This window comes from Sitodiplosis mosellana, unplaced genomic scaffold, assembly GCF_009176505.1.
Source record: "Sitodiplosis mosellana isolate CC-2019 unplaced genomic scaffold, AAFC_SMos_1.0 Smas_scaffold_6226, whole genome shotgun sequence".
In the NCBI taxonomy this organism is placed as follows: Eukaryota; Metazoa; Arthropoda; class Insecta; order Diptera; family Cecidomyiidae; genus Sitodiplosis; species Sitodiplosis mosellana.
In genome coordinates this window covers 20,036,364-20,058,587 of record NW_022601467.1, presented here as the reverse complement: position 1 = coordinate 20,058,587, position 22,224 = coordinate 20,036,364, and the positions used below count along the sequence as shown (strand labels likewise).

Sequence of the window (22,224 nt, the reverse complement as noted above, 5' to 3'; positions counted from 1 at the left end):
TTTTCATTTCCACTACTTTTGAATAAATAATTTGTGTTTGTTCGGAATTGAAATCAAATAATACGATAAATAATAATTCAAATCATTTTACCGTATTCTGAGTTATTGAAAACGAGTATGACTTTTTGCAAAAAAAGAAGAAGAAAAAAAAACTGAATTGAATTCGATGTAAAGTATTGAACCCAAGAAACACACACGTTACACATTCGATACAAAAATAAAACGCGAAAGGCGTGCTCAATTGCGAGAAAAAAAACATACACAAAAACAACGCAACACAACGAATTCTGTGAATCACTTTTTGTTATGTGCATGAGAAACGATATAAAAACCGGAGCCCACGGTTCATATTGTGCAGCACATTCAGCTCACACTCTCGCGCTTTCAACAACAATTGACAATCGGCCCGTCTCAATGGGAAATCTATTAATCAAATCAAATTTTTTTGACTGCCATTGGCATATGGCTCAAATTCGCTTGACTTCATTTGTTATGCGTTAATCAATCTTGGCTCAATCAAATCTGAATCACACATTCGAAACACCGGAAAAGATTGTTTTTGTTTGTTCCTGGCGTCATCGCACACACGGCATGAGGGAGCGTTTTGTGCCAAGCAAGTCGATACATATAATTTGCAATATTGAATTTTCTTGGAATTCAAATATTCCCTCTGCTGTGATTACATTTGGCGGCTTGTTGTTTTTTCTTCTCTCCTTCAATTTTCTTTCTATTTTACTTCACCTACATTTGCAAACAATGCGCATTTTGTACGCATCACGTGTTCGGCACACATCCTCAACATTTCAATTGTCTAATCATAAATTTGCTGATTTTAAATTGTATTCGTTTACGGTATCGGAAGTAAAACAACAAAAAGTTACGAAGAAAAATAAAACAGTTCAATCCATGGTATTTTCTGAACTTTCTATATTGTTGAATGTTTTTGTTGGTTATTTTAGGTCCCCCATGATTTTCCATTTCTTTCTCCATCGCAACCGATTCATACACACACACACACACACACACATACACACACACACACCAAGTGCGGAATGTGCTATCGACTACTTTTCACTCGGGTGCCATCGTTTGATTGCACATTCCAAATACAGAGAATCTAATATTGCATATGCTTGAATCATATTTTCCATTGGATTGTATTAAATTATTCGCCTTTTTTTTCTCTGTCGTGTTGCTGTACCACCGTCGCTTGTCAATGGCTTTTTCCACAAATGAAAATCATTTGAACATATCTCGCTCCGAAGGTTCGGTAAGTTATGTGGCATCTAACAAGTGATCGGATTGGAATATTGATGTAGTACACAGTGTAAAAACCGTCTATACATTATGGATAATCCATCGAAGCGAATCACTTGGCATGGAATCAGGTAGATGTTTTACACTCTTCCAAGTACAAGCCCGTAAGATTTATTTTCAGTGGAAGAAGAGTGTGTGTGTGTGTGAAAGAGAGAGACCATGCTTGAATTGTAACAATTCCATACAAATGGCTGAATCCAACTAAAACTATCCAAAAGAGGATTTTCCGAAGAGTAAGCTGTTGTGAATCCAAGGTTCGTATTTTATTTGTTATATTATGTCAGCTTGTCATTTTATCATGAGCAGTGCGTTGTGCGCTCTCTATCCTACGCTCACACAGCACACCCACATTGCAAAAATATTCCATCACATTATATGAAAAAAAAATATCATCATATGGGAAGAGAGCGAAAGAGCGAATAACCATTCTCGTTACATGAAAATTACTTTTATTTTTGTTAAAGTTCGCAAATGCACAGCAGCTGAATGCTATTCTGCGATAAGAATGACCGAGGACAATTCGCCAAAAAATACAAGCCATTTATACATTTTTTTTTGCTATTGTTGTTTTTGTTTTTCGCTACCATGATTCAAATGACTTTGAGCCAATGGCGATACATGGCAACACATAGATTAAACTACTTTAGAGACGGATGTGTGAGTATGACAATGTGAAACTATTTTCGAATGTTCCCAGGCTTCTAGAAGCCAGCACAGAAACAAAAAAACTAGTTCAATTTAGTTTAATTGATGCTTTCGCTCTCAAAAAAATTTATATATCTAAAAAGGCAGCAATGTGCCGACGACAACATCCAGTTGCAATTCGTTGAGTTATTTTTTTGATATTGAATTTGTCAGAAAATCTAGTTAGTTTTGTGTAGTAGATATAGTAATAAGGTTATAATTCCCACATGACCCTTGATGGATGTTGTTTGGCAATAGACAATAGCAACGCGGACATTGTTTATTCCATTAGACACAAGTATCGACATGACTCAAAACGCAACTGGCAATGCTTCAGTTTTCCCTTTTAGTTAAATGGCAATTTTTCGTTGCGTTGGCAATTTCAACCGTTGTTGTTCTTGCTTTATGCGTGCGTGTTTGTGTTTGTTCGAAAAAGAGTGAACCATTTTTTGTGTGCGCCTGAATCGCTGTTGTTGTTGAAAATAAACGAACGGATGCAATCATGGTAACATTGTATGTCATTCATTTCAGAGGGTGGGAGAGAGAGACAAACGCACGCAAATATTTTGAATGGGGCACGTTGCTGTTTCTCGTCAGGCCACCCAATTAAATGTACGGGTTGAACACGGTGACTTAGCCATCAAATATATGTATGTGCGTCATAGTTTCTACGGCTCAGTGGTTCGTTCATTATTATTTTTTCGTATCGCTAACCAATGTCCACTTGTTGATGTGTCCATGTTTATTTCCATCGCAAAATCCATTCTCAACTCTTTCTCTATGTGTCTTTCTACTCCTTGTTTGCCTCACTTTGCACATACACACACACACTGTAGTCATGGTAAATTACTTCTGCTTCATTTAAAGACTAATTTCCGACATCCATGTTCATCGCATGGATATTTGCCAAACAGTCTAACATTGATAAGAAGACGAGCCAAAGAAAAAGAAATGCGTCATGTTTACGTAGAAGATGCGACTAGCCGAACCGGTTTTTGACATCAGCATTTTTCAGGGTGAACATATGACTTATTTCCAAAGAAAAATTATACGACATTTTTAGGATAAGCTATCAAAGAGTGGCGTGATGAATTTTCATTGGTTTGATGCAGAAACACACGAAAGCCACTCGAATATGCAAATCTACGTCAGTTTGGGCTTTCATCGACCCAACGCTTCGCATTTCGCAGGATTATTGAACCACTTTTGCCAACGACATATTTTAACGTTGTTGATTATGTATCGCTTTGGCTGACATCATCATCTTTGGACGAAAGGCACTGTAATTCATTTCCGCACACAAACACATACTTTCATTTTACCATGGCTCAAATTATGGCATAAAACTGGAACGGTAAACATCCATTAAACCGCAAAAGTGAAAAATTCGCCACTTGAAATCTCAAATATTTACACTTTTGCCATCGTTCATCACGTAGACTAAAACGAATATCCTGCCTGCAATCAACACATATACACACACACACTTTGGTCATACAATTTCAAACATGTTAATCGATGGCAAAATATGAAACTAATTTAGCTGTGGCATTTTCTGATAATGTTTTGATTAAATTCCGAAAATTTCATCAAATTTATTGGTACCATAAAATTATTGTAAATTGTTTAAATTCAATTTCAATCAATTTTCAAACAAATCAACCGCAATGATTTCGATTGTTTGGTTTTTTTTTTTTGTTGGTTCTCTGGCATTATTTTGTCAATCATTTTGACAGCGAACGAACAAATTCGTTGAAAGTAGCAAAAACATTGGTGGAACACACACAGAGAAATATGTTATGAGTTGAATATAATTTGGCATATATGCAACATGAGCGAAAATTCTCATCGAATTGACGTTTTTAGTCCACGTGAGCAGCTTAACGGCTACGTGAATGCGCATTCAATAGAAAATATTTATTATATACCTGATCATCTTCGGTACACGTTTTTTTTTCGCTTCTACTCAGTTGTCAAAAGGAATTCTTAAAGCACAAAACATGTATTTGGGATATATTCGAAAGCCTGTGAATGTCGGCTAATCCCGGTTCGACCAGTTTCTCCGAATGCGAAAAAAGAAGAAGAATTCAATCGAAAGAGTCGCTCTCACGGCGGAAAAAAGTCTTTCATTCACACACACACACACACACACACACAGAGAGAGAGAGTAGCGCACCGTTTTTTTCTATGCCGACAACACTGCTCAAATTACAAAATGGATATGTTTCATTTCGTTTCCAGCGTAGGTAATTTTCGTGTTCAACTGCAACCGATTCAGCTAAAGACTTAATAAACGTATAGCGATAAAAGTCACGGATCTCTTTTTCTTTCCCCGTTCAAATGATGTTGTCAAATTGAGAGATAGGAAAAGAAAATCAGACCAAATGCTGTCTGAAGCCCAATATGTACGTTTAATGCTGAAGCGGAGAACGAATGTTGGCCGAATGAGTAGGTATGAAAGAGAAACCAAACGCAATCCTTTCATTAAATGTTAGTTTATATTTCTCTTTCGCGCCTCCCGAATTACCCGGTATCGTTCTGCTTGATTTGCGCGTGGCTTTTTTTTTGTTCGGATGACTTTCGTTACCCATTTCAATTGAAAAAGAAATAAAATGCTGGCGCTCAAAATAAGGTGAAATATGTATTTGAATTTAAGCAACAGTAATCTATGTTACTTGTCTGTTGATTTTTTTTTTGCTCTCGCTAAATGGTATGGTGTTTGTTCGATGAAATGGAGTTGTGTATTTTCCAAAGAGTTGAAGAAAAAGTAGAGTCGGTGAAACGAGAGCATGTCACAGATTTAAATGGGAGAAAAAACAACATCAACATCGTACAGCGCTTAACATCTAAATCAAACGAGCATAAAGATCGCGGAATATGGGGAAATGGAACGAAAATACCTTTGAATTTTTGATATTTTCATATTCTAAGTTTCACACACAGAGACTCGATACTTTGATCTCATTTATCGCAACCCAAAGCAGATTTTCTACAAACAAACGAAAACAGAAAAGAAAAAAAAATGATAGTCGACGTTGCATCCATGCGCATCACTTACAACACACCGTGTGATGTGTGTATAACTTCCACGGTAATTATTTCGCCTAAAATATGCGAGTCATCTGTTCACGATGGAAAAAAACATAGATTGCGTAAGTGCAACGGGCGCACGAATTCAAATGAAAGATGCAAAAAAAAACAACGACAGCAGCAGGCAGTATTTCATATCGCCAACGCATGTTTACGACTTGCAGAGCCTCCTCCGATGCAGAGAGGAAGAAGAAACACAAAACGAATGTTTGGAACGTCATTGCAATTTAATTCAAATTTGCGATTCGGATGCGCATAGATCAGTTGGAATTTTTTCTGACGAACCAAATGCTCATGAAACGACACGAGTTTAAGTAAACAGAAACATAAACGACAATAATAAGAGAAAGAAGAAGAAAAAAGCAAAACACAACAAAGCGTAATCAAGTGAAGATTGGTGTGTCAGGGGGCTGTGTACACAATCGGAGTATGTAATTCGAAGTATGTTGCGATTACAGAGCGAATGAATCGTCGTACATTTCGTTAGACTCGTATAAATATTCTTGAGATTATCTCATGCATTTCCCCTTGCCATTCTTGTAAGAGAATGCCGGAATTGAATTGGTTGGCAAGTTTTGTGTCGTATAGTTCTGTTCTGTTCGGTTGGTTCGGACCAAAACCGAAATAAATAAATAAACGATAAGAAAGAAGCAAAGCGCACCAACGTTGCATACGTTTATTTTATGGCTCATCACAATTTTTATGCCATTCCGAAATAAAAAGGAGAAAATAAAAGTAGAACATCCAATTTATTATAGTTGGCGGAGGCAATTTCAGGAGCTCCAACCAAGCACACACACACACACACACCCGTACTTTTACATAAAACAATGAGCCATATAATGGGTTTTCTTTCTCTGCAAAAATGACTCATTTAATCATTTTGGAAGATGGAACAACCGACAGTAAGCACAAAACGAAGGGAAATCATATTAAACAATATAAAAGTTATGAAAAGCAATGAAATGAAATTCACAACGAAAACGCTGCCGCGCCTGAACTATCAAGCACTCGGCAGTATGCAGTTTTTTTTTGCTTCTGCCATATTTCGTCTTCTATAGTTGCAATAGTTGGGTGTAGTTATTATTGTTATATCTTGCTGTTGTTATTAATGCTGCTGCTGTGTTTGTTTATATTTTCCACATACACACACAGACAAAAACTTTTGACTATTCCTAGCATTTTCGGCTGGCACGGCACATGTTCGCAATGGCAAACATTGACAAACAATCAACTCGAACCGTTTTTGGTTATTCAAAGTGGAGCGAAATGAAAACCGAACGAATTGAGTAAAAATAGACGGCCAAACGATCGATTTTTTTGGTTGCGTAGTTGTGTTTTGTAATGCCGAAATATTCATTTCGGACATTGTGCCCTATTCTCTTCCTCTCTCGCATCGCTATCTCCGGCAGTGCGATGAGAATTTGTGCTTTGTGCGTGCGTTAGCGTTTCAAAACCTGAAAATTTCCGTTTATTTTTAATTATTACGGGCTCGTAACCAAAATTATACTAGAATATTTTGAGACTATTCACACAATCGGGGAGAGAGAGAGAGAGAGAGAGAGAGAGAGAGTGAGACTAAATGCATGGCAATGGATTCCATACCATAATGAAAAATATAGTGGTTGTTTGTCGATTGATTTATGTTTGATTTGCATATAAATGAATTTGAGGGAAATTTAATTGGCGCAAAAATTTATTTGGGAAAAAAACATTCTATGTATACTAAGTTAATTGAATCAGCAGCCCCAACGAAAGGAGAAATACGAAAATTATCGTATAGCGAGCGAAATGAGCGAAAATTCACATAAAAAAATCTGCTGTAAATAATGAGATCATCTAATCTTTTCAATCTCAACGTTACTAATGGCCCCATTACTTAGAGAGCGTTTTTGAATTCAAGCAAAATAATAGTTTGTATGGTCGTTTCTTGCGTCTTGTGCATGGCACATCGACACACACACACACACACACATACGATCTAGAAGACGACAACGACTTTTCCGTCGAAAATCCAGTATTTGTTTTGCGCAGCGCGGTGTGTATGTTCATTCAATTCATTTGGATATAACGTCTAACATTTGGCCGCTGATAAGGCAAACGTGAGAGAGAGAAAGAGAGAGAGAGAGAGAGAGAGAGAGAGAGAGAGAGAGAGAGAGAAATAGACACGTATGCAAAGTTAGGAATAAACCATAAAACTCGATTTGAATTGAGATCGAGAGATGAGGCGACACACAAAAAAGCACCTCTCGCACACACATACAGCACATGAAAATCATTGTGAATTGTCAAATGTGTATATTCAGCTTTTCTTTTGCAGTCGTTTTTTTTGGCTCTTTTACGACGCACTTTCAACTATACAAAATGAATAGAAATTAACTTTGCTTAGGATTGAACGAAACGAAAACGAAGAGAGAGAGAGAGAGATAGAAAGAAAAAAAAACACCGAAACAGACAAAAACGTGCAGCAAACAAAAAGAGCATTAAACTGAAGACGACGCATTTACTATACAGAATAGAAAGTGTTCATGTGGCAAATAATAATGCGTTGCCGTCGTCGTTGCCCCGTTGTCTTGGTCGTTGTCGCGTGAACCTCGATTCGAAAAACTGAAAGTAAACGATGGCCTTTTTGTGCATGACATTTTCTACGCGTTAACAACTCTCAATGTCTCTATGGACACATTATTACTCTTTTCTTGTTGTCGTTGACGGTTTGCGAACGGCTTTTCCATCAAAAAAAAAACACAACAGAAATGACGACAGAAGTGATCAACTGCATACATACTTTGCGTAGTATAAAATCGATTAGGCAAGTAGTTTTTAACTTTGCGCAAACAAACATCAAAAATAACAACATCAAGATGGAAAAAAATAGCACCAATGAAATCAACTCTCATTTTGACAATAAACACATTTGCAAGGGGATCTGTCTTTCTGTCTTTCTGTCTCTCTGTCTATTTCTCGCTTAATTTCCTTAATGATGTGTTTTCGAAATGCAGCACACACAGAGAAAAGATCGAAATACAATTCCGTAATTATCTCTTATCTGTTTTGCACATGACGTTGCTTCGTCGAGACGAAATTTATGATGATTGCCAAAAAAAAAACGCACAATCAACACTCAACACATTCAGTGTCTCGATTATGAATCGCTGTAAAAGACATATTTTGAGTTTTGATCTGACCATTTTCTAAGGTATGATCGTCTCTCGTTTCGAGACTTTTATGGCTAAGCTCATTTGGAGTGTGCCGTTTGTTGCCAAGTCGTATGCATCTCATTTGCCTAGGAGAAATCTACGACTCACGAATGCAAAAAGTATTTTCCGAAATACTGTGGTGTTCACACCATTGTTTTTCCCATATGTTTGCTATAATAATACTGCATGAGTATTCTCAGTGCAACGCTATGTAGGATGTCACGATTGCTTGTGCTCATGCATACGTCAGCCGCGACTGACACAATCTAAGTTTAAACACAACCAAACTTGGTTCTCACAGAGAAGTTGACGGCATTCATGGAAATATAGTGTTATTGATAAGCAAAATTTAATTTTTGCGGTATTCACTTGGACAATCCACATCAATTCGAGTGAATGTTTACGCATAATTTAGTTAATTAACTATATTTCTTCCGCTGTTGATGTTTAATATTCAGAATAAATCAAATACAGTTTATGAATGACGACTTGGCATGGAGCAAGCGAATGGGCGATGTACATCTGTTTCCGAAAATCATCGTGAAAGTCAAATTCTAACTGGCATTTCTTCAATTGGCCTTCACTAAAAACAAATTCTAATGATTTATAGATAATCGTTAGCTTCGTGCCTCCGTTTAAAATGTGGAATTCTTTAAGGTAGCACAGACTTATACGGCGAAAAAACAGAAGCAAACAAAAGAAATGGAATATGGTGGTTCACAACAATTGAAGAACCATTGAATGGTTGACGCAAAAGAGAGCGAGAGAGGTAGATGATTGTGGTCGATGGATATTGAACATTTTTGCCCTTCATTAATATTCTTCAGAAAAAAATATGTATTTAGTGCTCACTGTTCAGCTTGAAATGCGTTTGGCTGTTTTTTCGATTAACTGATAGGTGCACAATAACTGCGACATAGTGGACGAGCGCACGGCAAAAAAAGACACACCTTTCGAACGCCTCAAAATCATAGACAAAATGTGATAGTAATGAGAAGAAAAAACACAATATGAATTTGAGAAGTAAGCACATACGCACATACGCATACACCCATCGAAGATGATTTATTTAAGCGACACGTTTCATTCAGATTAACGATTCATGATTGAACTAAAGGCCATCAGCTTATTTTTTTTCTCTCTATCCTTCTCTCTGTCGCTTGCTTTGTGTGTCTGATTTGAAAAATTCATAAGCGTATTTAAATGTTTAGCCATGTTATACGACTGCACGATTATGTATCGATAGAGCCGAAGAGAAAGAGAGAGAAAAACACACAAAAGCACCTATACAAATCGCGTTCGATTCCGGCTCGTTGCTATTTTCTTGTTTCACACTGGGCAATTAAACACGCTAAATGAATTTCGATAGAAGAAAATGCGAATGTCGATGAGAAATGTCAGCAAATCCACACAAAATACCACACTCTGACCAAACAAAAATCATTCGCATAAGAAAAAACAATATCACATGGCATTTTGATATTCCGATTACGTTGGTTCTGTTTTGTATGCGCGAAGCGGAAAAATAAAACACAAGAACAAAGTGGAATATGGGATCGTCTTTTATGTGACCAACAGTAACAATAAAATGGAGAAAAAAAAATTTGCGACTGACGTACATATGCACGGGGTAGTGCGCGCTCGTTCACACATTTCATAGAACAATAATCCACAGTAAACGCCAAAAAACAACATCGAATAGAGAAATATAGAGAAGGAAAGGAATGGGCACAATATCGAGGCTAGATGGGGATATTCTAGTCGAGTTCTGAACAACCGTGACTCTTCTGACTTTTTTCTACTCGTCGCACAAAGAAAACAACACACCGGAGGAGAACATGATCCATAGTGGCTTTATAGGTTTTTTTTTCTCCTTTCACGCTATGGCTGTCACATGTTTGTTTTTTTTTCTTCGGCCTAAGAAGCAACCATAACAAACATACGCACCGGAATCATTGTTCAAATTTACACATTTACAAAGAGTGTGCCGCTTTCAGACTATAATTTGCTTTCGGTTTGTGTTCAATGATCGAAAATCTCAAATCAACTTTTTTTTTCGTCTCTCTTTTCTTTCAATCCGAGTGGAAGAGAGAGCCTCGTAGAATAGAATCACAATCCAAGTCGAACGGACTATTTTCGGTTCTTAGTGAAAACCGTCTCGAAACCAGAAAAGAAATTTGTTGCTGCATTTCATTTTGTACTCACTGTGATTCTAAGACATACACACTAATTCTATTTTACCACACCGAGAAGGAAAAAAATATATATTAATAATAGGCTTGCCGACAAAAATAAATAAGCAGAGAATCAACACAAATGTTTGTGAAATGTGTGTGTGTGTGTGTGTGAAAGAGAGAGCGAGAGAGAGAGAGAACGAATAACAAAAAAATAACAACAAGACTCGCAATTCCCGTATATTGCTGAATCCGCTTTTTGTTTGGTAATGTTGAATTTATATTCACTCCATCGACACAGAACCCATCGGCCGAATCGCCTTATTCAAAACACAACGTTCACTCACTCACACGCTCGTTTGCTAGCGCTTTTCTGTTGCATGCTCGTGTGTTTCAAGCCTAATTTTGGCTGCTATATCATTATACAAAATGAATTAGATCTCTCTATCTCTGTCTTTTGAATAGAACGTGCACGTCAAGCCGTGATTGTTTTTGTGCGATAAAAGGGCGAGAGAAGAGTGGGAAAGAAACAGAGAGGAAAAATGGGAGAGAGACTGTTTAACTCAAACTAAGCATAAATCTAAAATATAGAAAAAATAATAATTTGATAAAAGAAGGAAATCTATCAATTTGAAGATGATTGAGTGAAGCTGAAATGAGAGTGAGTCGATGTGAATTAAGTTGACAAGTGATTGGGTGGCTGCATTGATTTTGTTTTACATTACTCGTGCCCCGGCTACAGCCGATACACACCAAACGTAAACAGGGAGCGGAAGGAATGTAAACTTATTGATGGAAAATTTTCCATTTTCAAAAATGGTTTGCTTATTAGCACTTCTATTGATTCGCCGATACGTTGTGTGAACGGGAGTCATTTGCTGTTATGTAAATTCTCCGAAATGGCACAATATGAGACGCAAGAGTGATGATGCCTTAAAAATGAATTATTATTTCATAAAGATTCAAATGAATATAATTGCCATTTATTGAGAAACTGCTGGGATAGTTAATATGATTTTGGATGACTTCTTTTTTCGTTACTAGGAAAGTTTCCATACCGCGTTGCCGGCGTAATTGTTAATATTGCAAAAAATCAACACACAAACGTGCGTAAGCAGAGACGAAAAAAATAACATTCAGAGAGACATTTCGACATGATGTTGCAGAGTGCCTTGATCGCTTTATGCCGTCACATAGAAGTTGATTTGAGAGCTCTGAAAGTTGTTTTGAGGGCAAGAAAAAAAAAACCAAACGCGTTCCAACTGAATTATACACATCGAATGAATCATACCGACGATTTAGCGTCAGTAATTGATTTTTATAGATGAGTGTGTGAGTGTGCGCGTGTGTTTGCTTCAATACACTGTGTGTAAAATGTAATTTTATTTAATTACTTCGGCAAAGAATGCCAAATCTAGACAAAAACTGAACTGCACGAAACGTTATTGAAATTAATTGACATATTCTGCAAATAAGAGCAAATTTATAGTAGACATAGCGAATGAAGAGAGAGAAAAAACAACAACAACTAATCTCAAGTGGTTTACTTTGAGCGCGCACACAGTTGGCAAACGGTGCCCGAGTTTGTGTTCAGGCTTAAATTGCAATGAAAACAACTGCAGACAGGAAATTTTTTTTTTGTGTTTCTCTCGTTGCCAATTTTGTTCCGTAGACATTTTGTGCCATAAATCAGCATTAACATGAAACCTTTACCCAATTTCCCCTAGTTAGTGCACCCATTTCGAAGTCAATTTTATTTCCCATTCAGTTTTTGTTTTGTTTCCATTTCTATTTCTCTCTTCTTTTCGCTCGTTCTTTTTCTAGTTCTAATTTTTAATTTTCCACATAAAACGTTCAGCGGCACGCTGAAAACGAAATATGAAAAAAAGCGGCGAGATTTCGTCATAGCCTTTATTATTTTAATATGGGTTCAGCTTAATAATGATAATAATAATGTAATATATTGTAATAAATTTGCGCGCGAATCATTCCATTCGTTTAGTATTCTTATTGTTTCGTTGAGCGGCTGTTTGGATTTAATTGTGTTTCTCGGTCTCGCGCAATGTGCGCCCGTATTTGTTGCTATGCTTGTGTGAGTGTGTGTGTCTTTGGGATTGAATGTGCTACGATATATGTGAATGGGGAATAAGAATTGATCGTTCAATTGGTGCACGTTTTTTTCTACGTTCCACAAAATTTCAATTTACTTAGTTTGCATATGTGTTCATTCCAAGTGCTCTGTATTTGTATGGCCGGGATTCTTGAAACTTTAACTCATTTTACAAGTCCTAGATATAAATCCTCAAACAATTGCTACACAAACTCAAACTACCGGCATGCTGCTCAATTTGATCTCATTCAATCGGAATGGCTGTGTGTTTGTGTGCGCACACGCTTGGCTTGGTTAGTTCCATGATGTTTACTTTATCTAACCGCACCAAATGCCTGTTTCGACATCATCTGCCTAATGGCATTACTCTTAATTACTACTCCATTCGTCAACAATTTCCTCTGTGCATTTCATCAAAATTGTTGACGGCAAAAGGTGATTATTTAAGAGAATCCATTATCAAGAGATACATCCATGGAGGAGAGGAAAAACCGAATCTCAAGAGATTTTTTTTCTCTTCATTTTCATTCGTTCATTTCGTTCTTCTCGGTGGCAAGTGACCTTTTTCGCAATACCACAGCAAATTGATTTGATTGACCCGTATTTCACCTGCCCTGATAACAATAATAGATGTGTGTCGTGACTCTGATAGTGTTTCTTGCGTTTGTTCGTTCGTTTTCTGTTCGTCAGAGCAAAAACAGAAAAAAAAAAGAAAACAAAACGTACGTATCGTGCTTCCAATTAACAATTAACTGACGTTGACGTGCTACAAGCTTGTGCTAGCTCAGTGTGAATGTTTGAGAAAACGAACAAGAGATAGAATTCAATGCTTAACACGGATTCTATACGGAAATATGTCAATTACATGAACATCGCACACTTGCTCGCACCAGTAACAAATAAATGCCGCGTGCGTGCATCACAGTTCACCAAGAGCTCATAAATGTTTATTGGAAGACATTTGCTATCTATTGGAAACGACGTGAAATTAATGTACGCAAATAGAGTGCATGCAATGAAGAAGATTTACATCAACCATCATAAAAAAAGGGCGCACATACGCAATATTTCAGGTATTTCGAATTTATGCAATACCAATATCGATCCCTATTGATCCTTCGTTTGTGCCAAGTGAACGAGAATTTCGTATGGAAATCGATTTCACAATAAATTGCAGTTAACAATTTTCACTTTGATTATTTAATTTGCGTTTCATTTGACGAAAGGATTCACTGTGCAATGCCATAGCATTTCAAATGGCACGAAATGTGTTTTGTCATTTATTATTATCGTCATTGTTGTTTTTGTTCCATTGGGGTTTTTTTTCTGTATGTGTCTGTGTCGATTTCATGGCATATTCGCTTAAAGTTCAAATCAGAATTGCAAAATGTGGCATGTCTGCCCAGACAATCGCGTAGAAAAACAACAACCGGGTAAGAAAACAAAAATGTGCAACGTCAAAGTTGTCATAAAATTCGCGTACACAGAAATAAACACAAGTGCGATACGTCAATTGACGATGTAAATGGTGACGAGCAGCTGCTACGCCTACAAATGCATTGAATTTTGAAGCCAAGCTGAAAAATTGCCCGGCTTTTTCATTCAATTGGGCTCAATTTTAATTCATCATTTTTGTTGTCTCTGTGGTGGCTGTTGTCGCCTTTGTTCTATTTGTGAAATCGCTGAAATGGCAAACGTTCCTTCGCTATTAATTAGTTCGGCGTTTTTTTTTTGTTGTCATTTACTAAACAATCGTTTGAAGTATATGCAAAATGTAAAAGCTTGATTATAAGCATTTTTTTAACGTCACATTTGCGCTTCAATGAAATTACTATTAATTGCGCAAATGAATGGAAGAAAAAAGAAAAAAAAAACGTTTTATTTTTTGCTTCGAATCACTTCGATCATGCAATTTTTCGATTGGGTTGGCGAGAGTTGATTTATTCTTAGTTGGGGAACGGTCGGCTTTCAGCAAAACGCATCTCTTGCACTTACGTAAGCAACGAAGACTAAAAATGGGAATTGCATCAAATCTTTCCAAACATGCTAATTACTCATCGTTGATTTGTATGCAAATTGGTATTAATAAAAATGGGAATCGAATGTGTGCCGAAATATGAGAGAGATAAATAAACGAACGAAAAATATGAAGTAAAAACAAAAGCAAAAACAGACCCAGAGAGGAAAATAACAACAATGCAATGCCCATTTTGCCTTTAATGTCTGCCAATCTGCAATCAATCTGATAACGATCGATTGTTCGTACTTCTCGTGCTACTTATATTTGATTGATTAGCTTGAGCCACGGAACGTGAAAAATGAACATGATTTAATTTTTTCGAGGGAGAGAGATAAATAGACACTATAGTTGTGAACAACACTCGAACATACCTGACTCACGCTTTCGCTTCGATGCAATTCTCGGTTGTTGTTGTTGCTGCTGCTGCTGCGATTGCTGCTGTAACATGTCATAGAAAATCGTATCTCAATGCAAATGGGTTGGATTCGTTTCAAGTCTTCTACGAATGAATTGGTCGAACACAATATTTTGATATAAAAAAAAAAAACAGAAAAAAAGACTGAAGAGAGATAGAGTTGTGTACGTGCTGTTTGTTTTCTTCTTCTTCTTCTTCTTTTGCTGTTGCTCAAGCCGCTGTTTGGCGACTCAAAAAGTCGTGAATGAACGAATCGAAATTCGAATTTTTCATTTGTTGTTCACGTTCAGTTTACACTTGACATTTTACCGCACTATAAATACTAGATTTATGTATATTTTTTATCTTTTCTGTGTATTTGGTTACGTTTTTTTGTTGCTCTTTTTCTCTTTCTCTCTCTCTCTCTCTCTCTACCGACACATTTCTTTAATCGACAATTAATTTCGGCGCGTATGTCAATTTTATTCTGTTAATTTTTTTAATCACTTGGTTTCCTCGTTTCAAATTCACAAATGCTTCCAACAAACTCGTGCAATAAAACCAAACAAAATTTGTGTGTAAGAGTTAAAACAAACTAATGATATTTTGAGAGAAAAAAAATTAACAAATTAAATGTTAAAACCAAAAGAGGAAGCTTCGAAAAAACAAGGACGAAAGAACTTAAAGTGAATTTTGATAGTTCGATATATGAGTCATTCTGTGTCTGTGTTGTTTTCAAACCACCGTTCTTCTTCGATGTTGTATCGCATACGTTTCTCTCGTGTTCCTCTATGTCGCGATCGCGCACAAACGCACACACTATCTCAACCGAATGTCTTCTATCTGCATTAAATCATTGTTCAATCACAATTTGCACGTATACACAGATCTAATTTCTAAACCAAAAACCAAAATGCAAACAAAACAAATGGAACGAAACGTTGCTGTTTGTTGTATTCTTGCGGGCAAAACAAATATCAATTTATTGTCGACGTCGTTCACAATCGATAGGTAATAGGTATTGGTTACTAAGATATTTGCAGTTTTCAACGAAACAACGAGTTTACTGTAATTAGTCTGTTGTTTTTCCCCTATATCGATTTACTGCGAATTAAATGTGTAATTCAGTTGTTTATGAAATGAATCTTCAAGCAAGTAGGTGTTTTCGTCATAATCGCCATAAACCTGGAAATAGAGAGAGAGAGAGAGATGAACAAAGATTCGAATGAGTTTTTTCTTCGTCTGTTGTTGTTTGAGCTTCATTTACATCATTGGCAAACAGCAGATCAATATGTGTTTTTTTGCTAATATTTTGAACATATATGGAATTGAATTTCATGAGGCTACTAGATTTGTATAAATCATTTTTTTTCTGGCTTCCAAAAAGTATAATACAGCTTTCAGCACGCTCAAGCACATACACTTTCGAATGAAATAGTAGGAGCAATGCTTTTCTTTTCCAAACAAGCAAACAATCATAAATAGAATCGATAAATTAATCGATTAATTTCAACAAAATCGCGCATTCACACTTAACTGGTATTATTCAGTTGTGTGCTCATATTGGCCAGAGAATTTCAAAAGTACTTTGACTTTGCACAATTTTAAAAGCATATTCCACAAACGCACTTATTGCCGATTAGTATGTTTGTCAAACAGTTTAATCCAGCGTTTACATGCAATGTTATAACAACGAGGCATAAACAGGCAAATACTGATAATATACGATAATGTTGGCTTAAAAATAAACCGCAACATCGTGAGCCCATTTTCCGGTTTGCTCAATCCCGAATCAAATCCAATCCATGGCCCGTATTCTATTGTAATGAATTGCTTTCGAAATGATTTTTATTGATTCATTTACTTAATTTATAAATTTAAAACGCGCCACATGTACACACACACGTCGGTCGATGGCCACTGTCACTGTTGTAGCGCCGTCGATCATCGATGCCAACGGATAACGAATGGTTTTTTTTTATAGAAAATATCTCTTCATTAGTATAAAATGGAATCAATGTTGTCATTCCGAATTCTTAATAAATGGACTTTTTTCCCATTCAAAATAGAGGTTTTAAGTTTTTCGTCGACTGCGTCATTTTTCATTGGACTCGTTAATACAAACACGTGAACACTTTTCAGTTGAAACATTCAAACAATGATTGTGTTTCAAAATTTATATGCTGCTCTGTTTTTCTCGGCCTTTTTTTTCTCTCTCTTCTTTCATTGGATTTGCATTTCATTTGATTTGTTTTTGTTTTTGTTGCTGCTACTGTTGGATTTCAGTGTACTGACATAATTGCGTCAGAATCAACACGGTCGAATGCATGACTTTTCCATCGGAATTAGAAATATCGATGTTGGTTTGCTGTTTCTAGAGAGAGAGAGAGAGAGAGAGAGAGAGAGAGAGAGAGAGAAAGAGAAAACGATTTTTGGGCAAATCGACGGCAATGGGAATAGGAATGAGTGTTGATGGAATAAAAATAACCAAAACTCGAATCGTAATTTTAAGCTGCAGCCAATTCAAACGGACGAAACCGTTGAATATTTGAATTGGCTTCGACTCAATGCGATGTTCATTTTGATGAGAGTTATCTTGGGTTTTTCTCTTAAAATGAACCGATCACATTGAATGAACCGATTTTTCCCGGCGCGTACATTCATTTTTCTCCGTTCATCTCCACTCTATGTAACCAACGCGCAAAATACCTTCTAGATAAACGCACGTTTAGAAGCAACAACAGCAGTGACGGCTAAAATTCAAGCAATAGAGAGAAGCAAAAGCATAACGAACCGAAAACAAGAATAGAAAAAATAAATAAAACTTGGAAATGTCAACTACTGCTGCCACGGAAACGTTACTTTGTTTTGAAGCCAAGAGTGAGCAATAGAGAAAAAACAGCAACGGCGAATGGTAAAGTCGTCGCTATAATTTCGATTCGTGGAAATTGAGGTGAATTAAGCGATCGTCAGGTGTCGTAGTAACGGGCAGCCTTCCCTTTTTTTCTCTGTTTTCATAATTGCTCTTGGCCAATTGAACAAAAACATCAGCAAATTACGTACGCATTGAGCAATAAACACGACTCAAATGAAATACAATTTTATCGATGGGACAACATTTTCAAGTTAATTGGAGTTCGTTCATGAATTAATGCATTTGGTTCATTACAAACATACAAAAGATACCATGTAATATGGTTTTTCTTTTGGATTCAAAAGTGAACTTGCGTTCATAAATTCAAGTGAATTTGCTTGCTCGGGATGGATTGTAAAATGTCATTGAGCACGCAGATAAAGTTCGTGAGATGGAATGAATGGACGAAGAAAAAAAAAACGAACACACGGACACTATGAACTGTAATGCATTGTGAAGTAATATTTTTCGCACTATTGAATGGAAGCAAGGGACAAACAAATAAGCACACCGAGTCACATTGAAATAGGTTAGCATGCGGAGAGAAAAAAAAGACAAAACATGTGAGCGCTTTATAGCGAACCAGTGTGGCATATATGAACTGTGCATATCCATGTTCCGAATATCTCTCGTGAACGTTTGCATCGAACTTGTGACACGTTGGCGAACAACTCACGAGTTTGGATGGAAACACGCAATTTCTATAGTCACACCCGATTTCTTATCAATCATTGCATCATAGCCAGAAGAAAATTCAAATTATGATAAGATACAGCCACTAGATATCAAACAAAAATTGATTTACACACAAATAAAATATAGAAAATACTGTTCAGTGTTCATTAGTGCTTCGATAGCTGTGTGACAGTTAAGAAATAAAAATGAAATCGATTTATTTATTTAGCATCATTTTTGCACTTTGTGTAAGTTCAATTATTCTTTCCACTCATTTCATTTGTTTCTTTTTTCTTCACATAATATGTGAAGTATAAGTGTCCATATGTTTGGATCTAAAAATGGGTTTGAAAATGGGGTTAAAACTATATAAAAATATATCATATCCAAAATATGTTCATTCATTCAGGCCCCGCTAACATTGTGTGGAACAGTGTATCTTGAGTAATCCAAATCTCATTTACATTTTTTTTTGTACATCGTAAAGCGATCCGGAGAAAATAAAATTGAAAATTCGTCTTTACAACGAACATCACTTTAATAATTACGCTAAGAAGGAAATGTAAGTTGCAATCAATTGGTCCATATACCATTAGTTTTATTTGAATTTTCGTCTAAAAACGCAACCAATTTTTTCTTACACAAATTTCAATTTGGAAACGAAAGTGAAGAGGTGCAAACAAACAAAAGAATTTCGGACTCTTTATTTTAATACAACTTTCTGACACATTTAACCGTAGCGTCATTAACTCATAGAATATCATTTGAAAAAGTGATCTCTTTGTCTCTGAAATGAGTTTCTACAGATAAAATTCTGTTATTTTTTTCAATTATGTTGCTTATACTTCGAGAATATCCCAGGATTTGTATTGATGAATCAATAAATTTGCACATTTTTAAATTGAACCATGGAAAAAAATGTTTGTAAAAACTGCAATCTCATTGAAAAAAAAATTCGTAAAAGTCTTTAGCGAAAACATTTTGATTTAATATTATTTCAGATTTTTTTTGTTTTTGTTGGAAGTGGCCATTGAAGGTATTATCCATTGGAAAATTGAATGGAATCCATGTGAAGAATTTTAATGTCGTCATAAGATTAAAAAGGCATATGCAGACTCAAATGAAATACAATTTTATAGATGGGACAAAATTTTCAAGTTAATTGGAGTTCGTTCATGAATTAATGCATTTGGTTCATTACAAACATACAAAAAATACCATGTAATATGGTTTTTCTTTTGGATTCAAAACTGAACTTGTGTTCATAAATTCAAGCGAATTTGCTTGCTCGGGATGGATTGTAAAATGTCATTGAGCACGCAGATAAGGCAAAGCACGTCAGAATGCATGAATGAACGAAGAGAAGAAAAAAAAAACGAACGATACACGAGCACTATGAACTGTATTGCTTTGTGAAAAAACATATTTCACACCGTTGAATGGAAGCAAGGGGCAAAAAAATAAGCACACCGAGTCACATTGAAATGGGTTAACATTCAGCGAGAGAGAAAGACATCGAAAAAGTTTCGAGTCATGGATATTTAATTATAGAAAAAAAGGGTGCGTATTTTTTTGTTTCCACATTTATAAATATATTTGCACACAGCGTTCTTGTGCTGAAAATTGCACACACAAATGCGAATGACACATTTATATTCGTCAAATAGTCTACATCATGTTATGTTTCTTTCTCGGTTGCAAGCCAAAAAGAAAGCATGTTTGTAGGTAATCAAATGAAAATTTGCACATTTCGTTAATATATTTAGCGTGAAGTCGAACGAAAGACGCGAAATTCACTTCATATGATTGATGAACATGTAGAATTGTTCGGAAATAAGCAACGGCAACCGAGTCGAGTCGAGTCAGGCCAAAGTGAGCAAAAAATTATCGACTTGAAGTTTTTTTTTGTCGCTTCTTCTTCTTAACTTTTTTTTTGGGTTGAAGTGAGTACGAGTGTACTTGGGTGTGCTCAATACATGCAGCGCACAACGGTCTCCAACCAACGATTCCATTTTTATTTTGGCCAACGAACAAAAAAAAAATTAAATAAAAATTTGATCATTGAAGAGAGTACAAGAGTGAGAGAGGGAGATGTAACACACAGAGAACTCGTTTCATTTCTTAGCCATGGTTGTGTGTGCATAATGTTTTTATTTTTCTGTGCCTTCGTGTCATTCCTTCTGTCGTTCATTGCTGAAACCATTGCGGTACACACATAGGTGTTCTTGTCGATTACAGAGAGGCATATAAGTACAAACATCACAGTACCCACTTTGCACTCAAAATGTACAAACACAATACATTTTGGATTTGCAGACAATTTCGTCTTAACGAACGTTTATACATACTTGGCGAAAATATTTCAGAGCCCGAAAAAAACACACGCAAATTATACAGACGACTACGTGCGTCGCACAAACGAATCGGGCAAAAAAGACCGGCGAAATACCAAATAATAAGAGCCTTTTGCAATACATATGCACACAACAACTGGCATATGGACCAATCACTGGTTGTGTGTGTGTGTGTGTGTGTGTTGGTATTGCGAGCGCGTGAGACAGAGAGCAAATGGGTTGTGATAACACAGCAATCGCTTAAAAGCAATTCACACGCAAAAATACTGAAAGACACGAAACGGCAACAAACAATTAAATAATGAAGTGGACGATACATGGCCAAGCATGCTTTACAGTTTAACGGTAATTTTTGTTGTTGTTCACCATCAATGGCAAAATCGCCGATCCGTCGATGATGACGGATTTTTGTTTTTTTGTCCGCTGTGCCAATCTTGAGATTCAGTGTGCTGGCCAGTTAGTTTTTTTTTTCATTTGCTCGAATTTCCTCTTTTTAATTTCTCGGATTTTAAGTTAGGTATTTCGTGCGAACGCGCAAACCGTTTTCTTTATTTAATGCCGTTTACGATAAAATGAAACATTTCTTCGTGGAAAAATACGCGTGCTAATCAAACTTATTTATTTTTTTGTTCAGCTACCATTTGTGTGATGTAGAAATTCGTTCTTCACTTGCATTCAACCGAAGTGAACTGGAAATGTCGTCTCTTGACTCTCGTCATTATTTCTTTTTTTCGGGCATTGCACACAAAACCATCAAAATTTACTTTAGATGCAAAGAAAAGGAGCGAAAACAATTGATGTGAAAAAGGGTAACGGCAAAATGGTAACGAAAAATCCATTGGCAGCAGATGTGTGCACGTTTGTTGGCACCAAACATTGTATGAACATGCATGTAGCAAAGCGAAGAGACGAAAAACACCAATTGATGTATTTCATTTCGTCATTTTTGCGACTTTTCAATTTATTTATTACAAAAGTGGTGAACGAATCGGGTGAACTAGTAGTTCAGCATTGAATTGACGGCTCTCTGCGATGTTGGGCTAGCCGGGCTGTTTGGTTCCAGTCAAAATGACACAAAGACACATTCTTCTCATGCAACAATAACATTTAAATAAAAACATATACACTGTAAACCGATGGAATAATGCATTTCAAGATCGAAATTTGATATGATTATTAAAATTTCAGCTCTCGCTTTATTTCTCTTCATTTTCATAGCCTCTGTTCGTTGTCATTGTGTTCAGCAGAAGAGAGAGAGAGAGAGAGAGAGAGAGAGAGAGAGAGAGAGAGAGAGA

At 36.3% G+C, this 22,224-nt stretch overlaps 1 protein-coding gene across 7 annotated transcripts in view; it reads right to left on the bottom strand.

Moving 5' to 3' along the window:
* The window catches only part of LOC129578783 (homeodomain-interacting protein kinase 2), a 47,553-nt gene that overhangs the window by 19,087 nt on the left and 6,242 nt on the right, over positions 1-22,224 (bottom strand). For 3 of the 7 annotated variants that reach the window (XM_055467890.1, XM_055467888.1, XM_055467884.1), the window contains exon 2: positions 14,964-16,171. In XM_055467890.1, the coding sequence (XP_055323865.1) occupies positions 14,964-15,039 (76 nt within the window). In that variant the 5' untranslated portion in view covers positions 15,040-16,171. The remainder of the gene's footprint in view (positions 1-14,963; positions 16,172-22,224) is intronic. The other 4 variants (XM_055467885.1, XM_055467889.1, XM_055467891.1 and 1 more) reach the window with 2 other exon arrangements.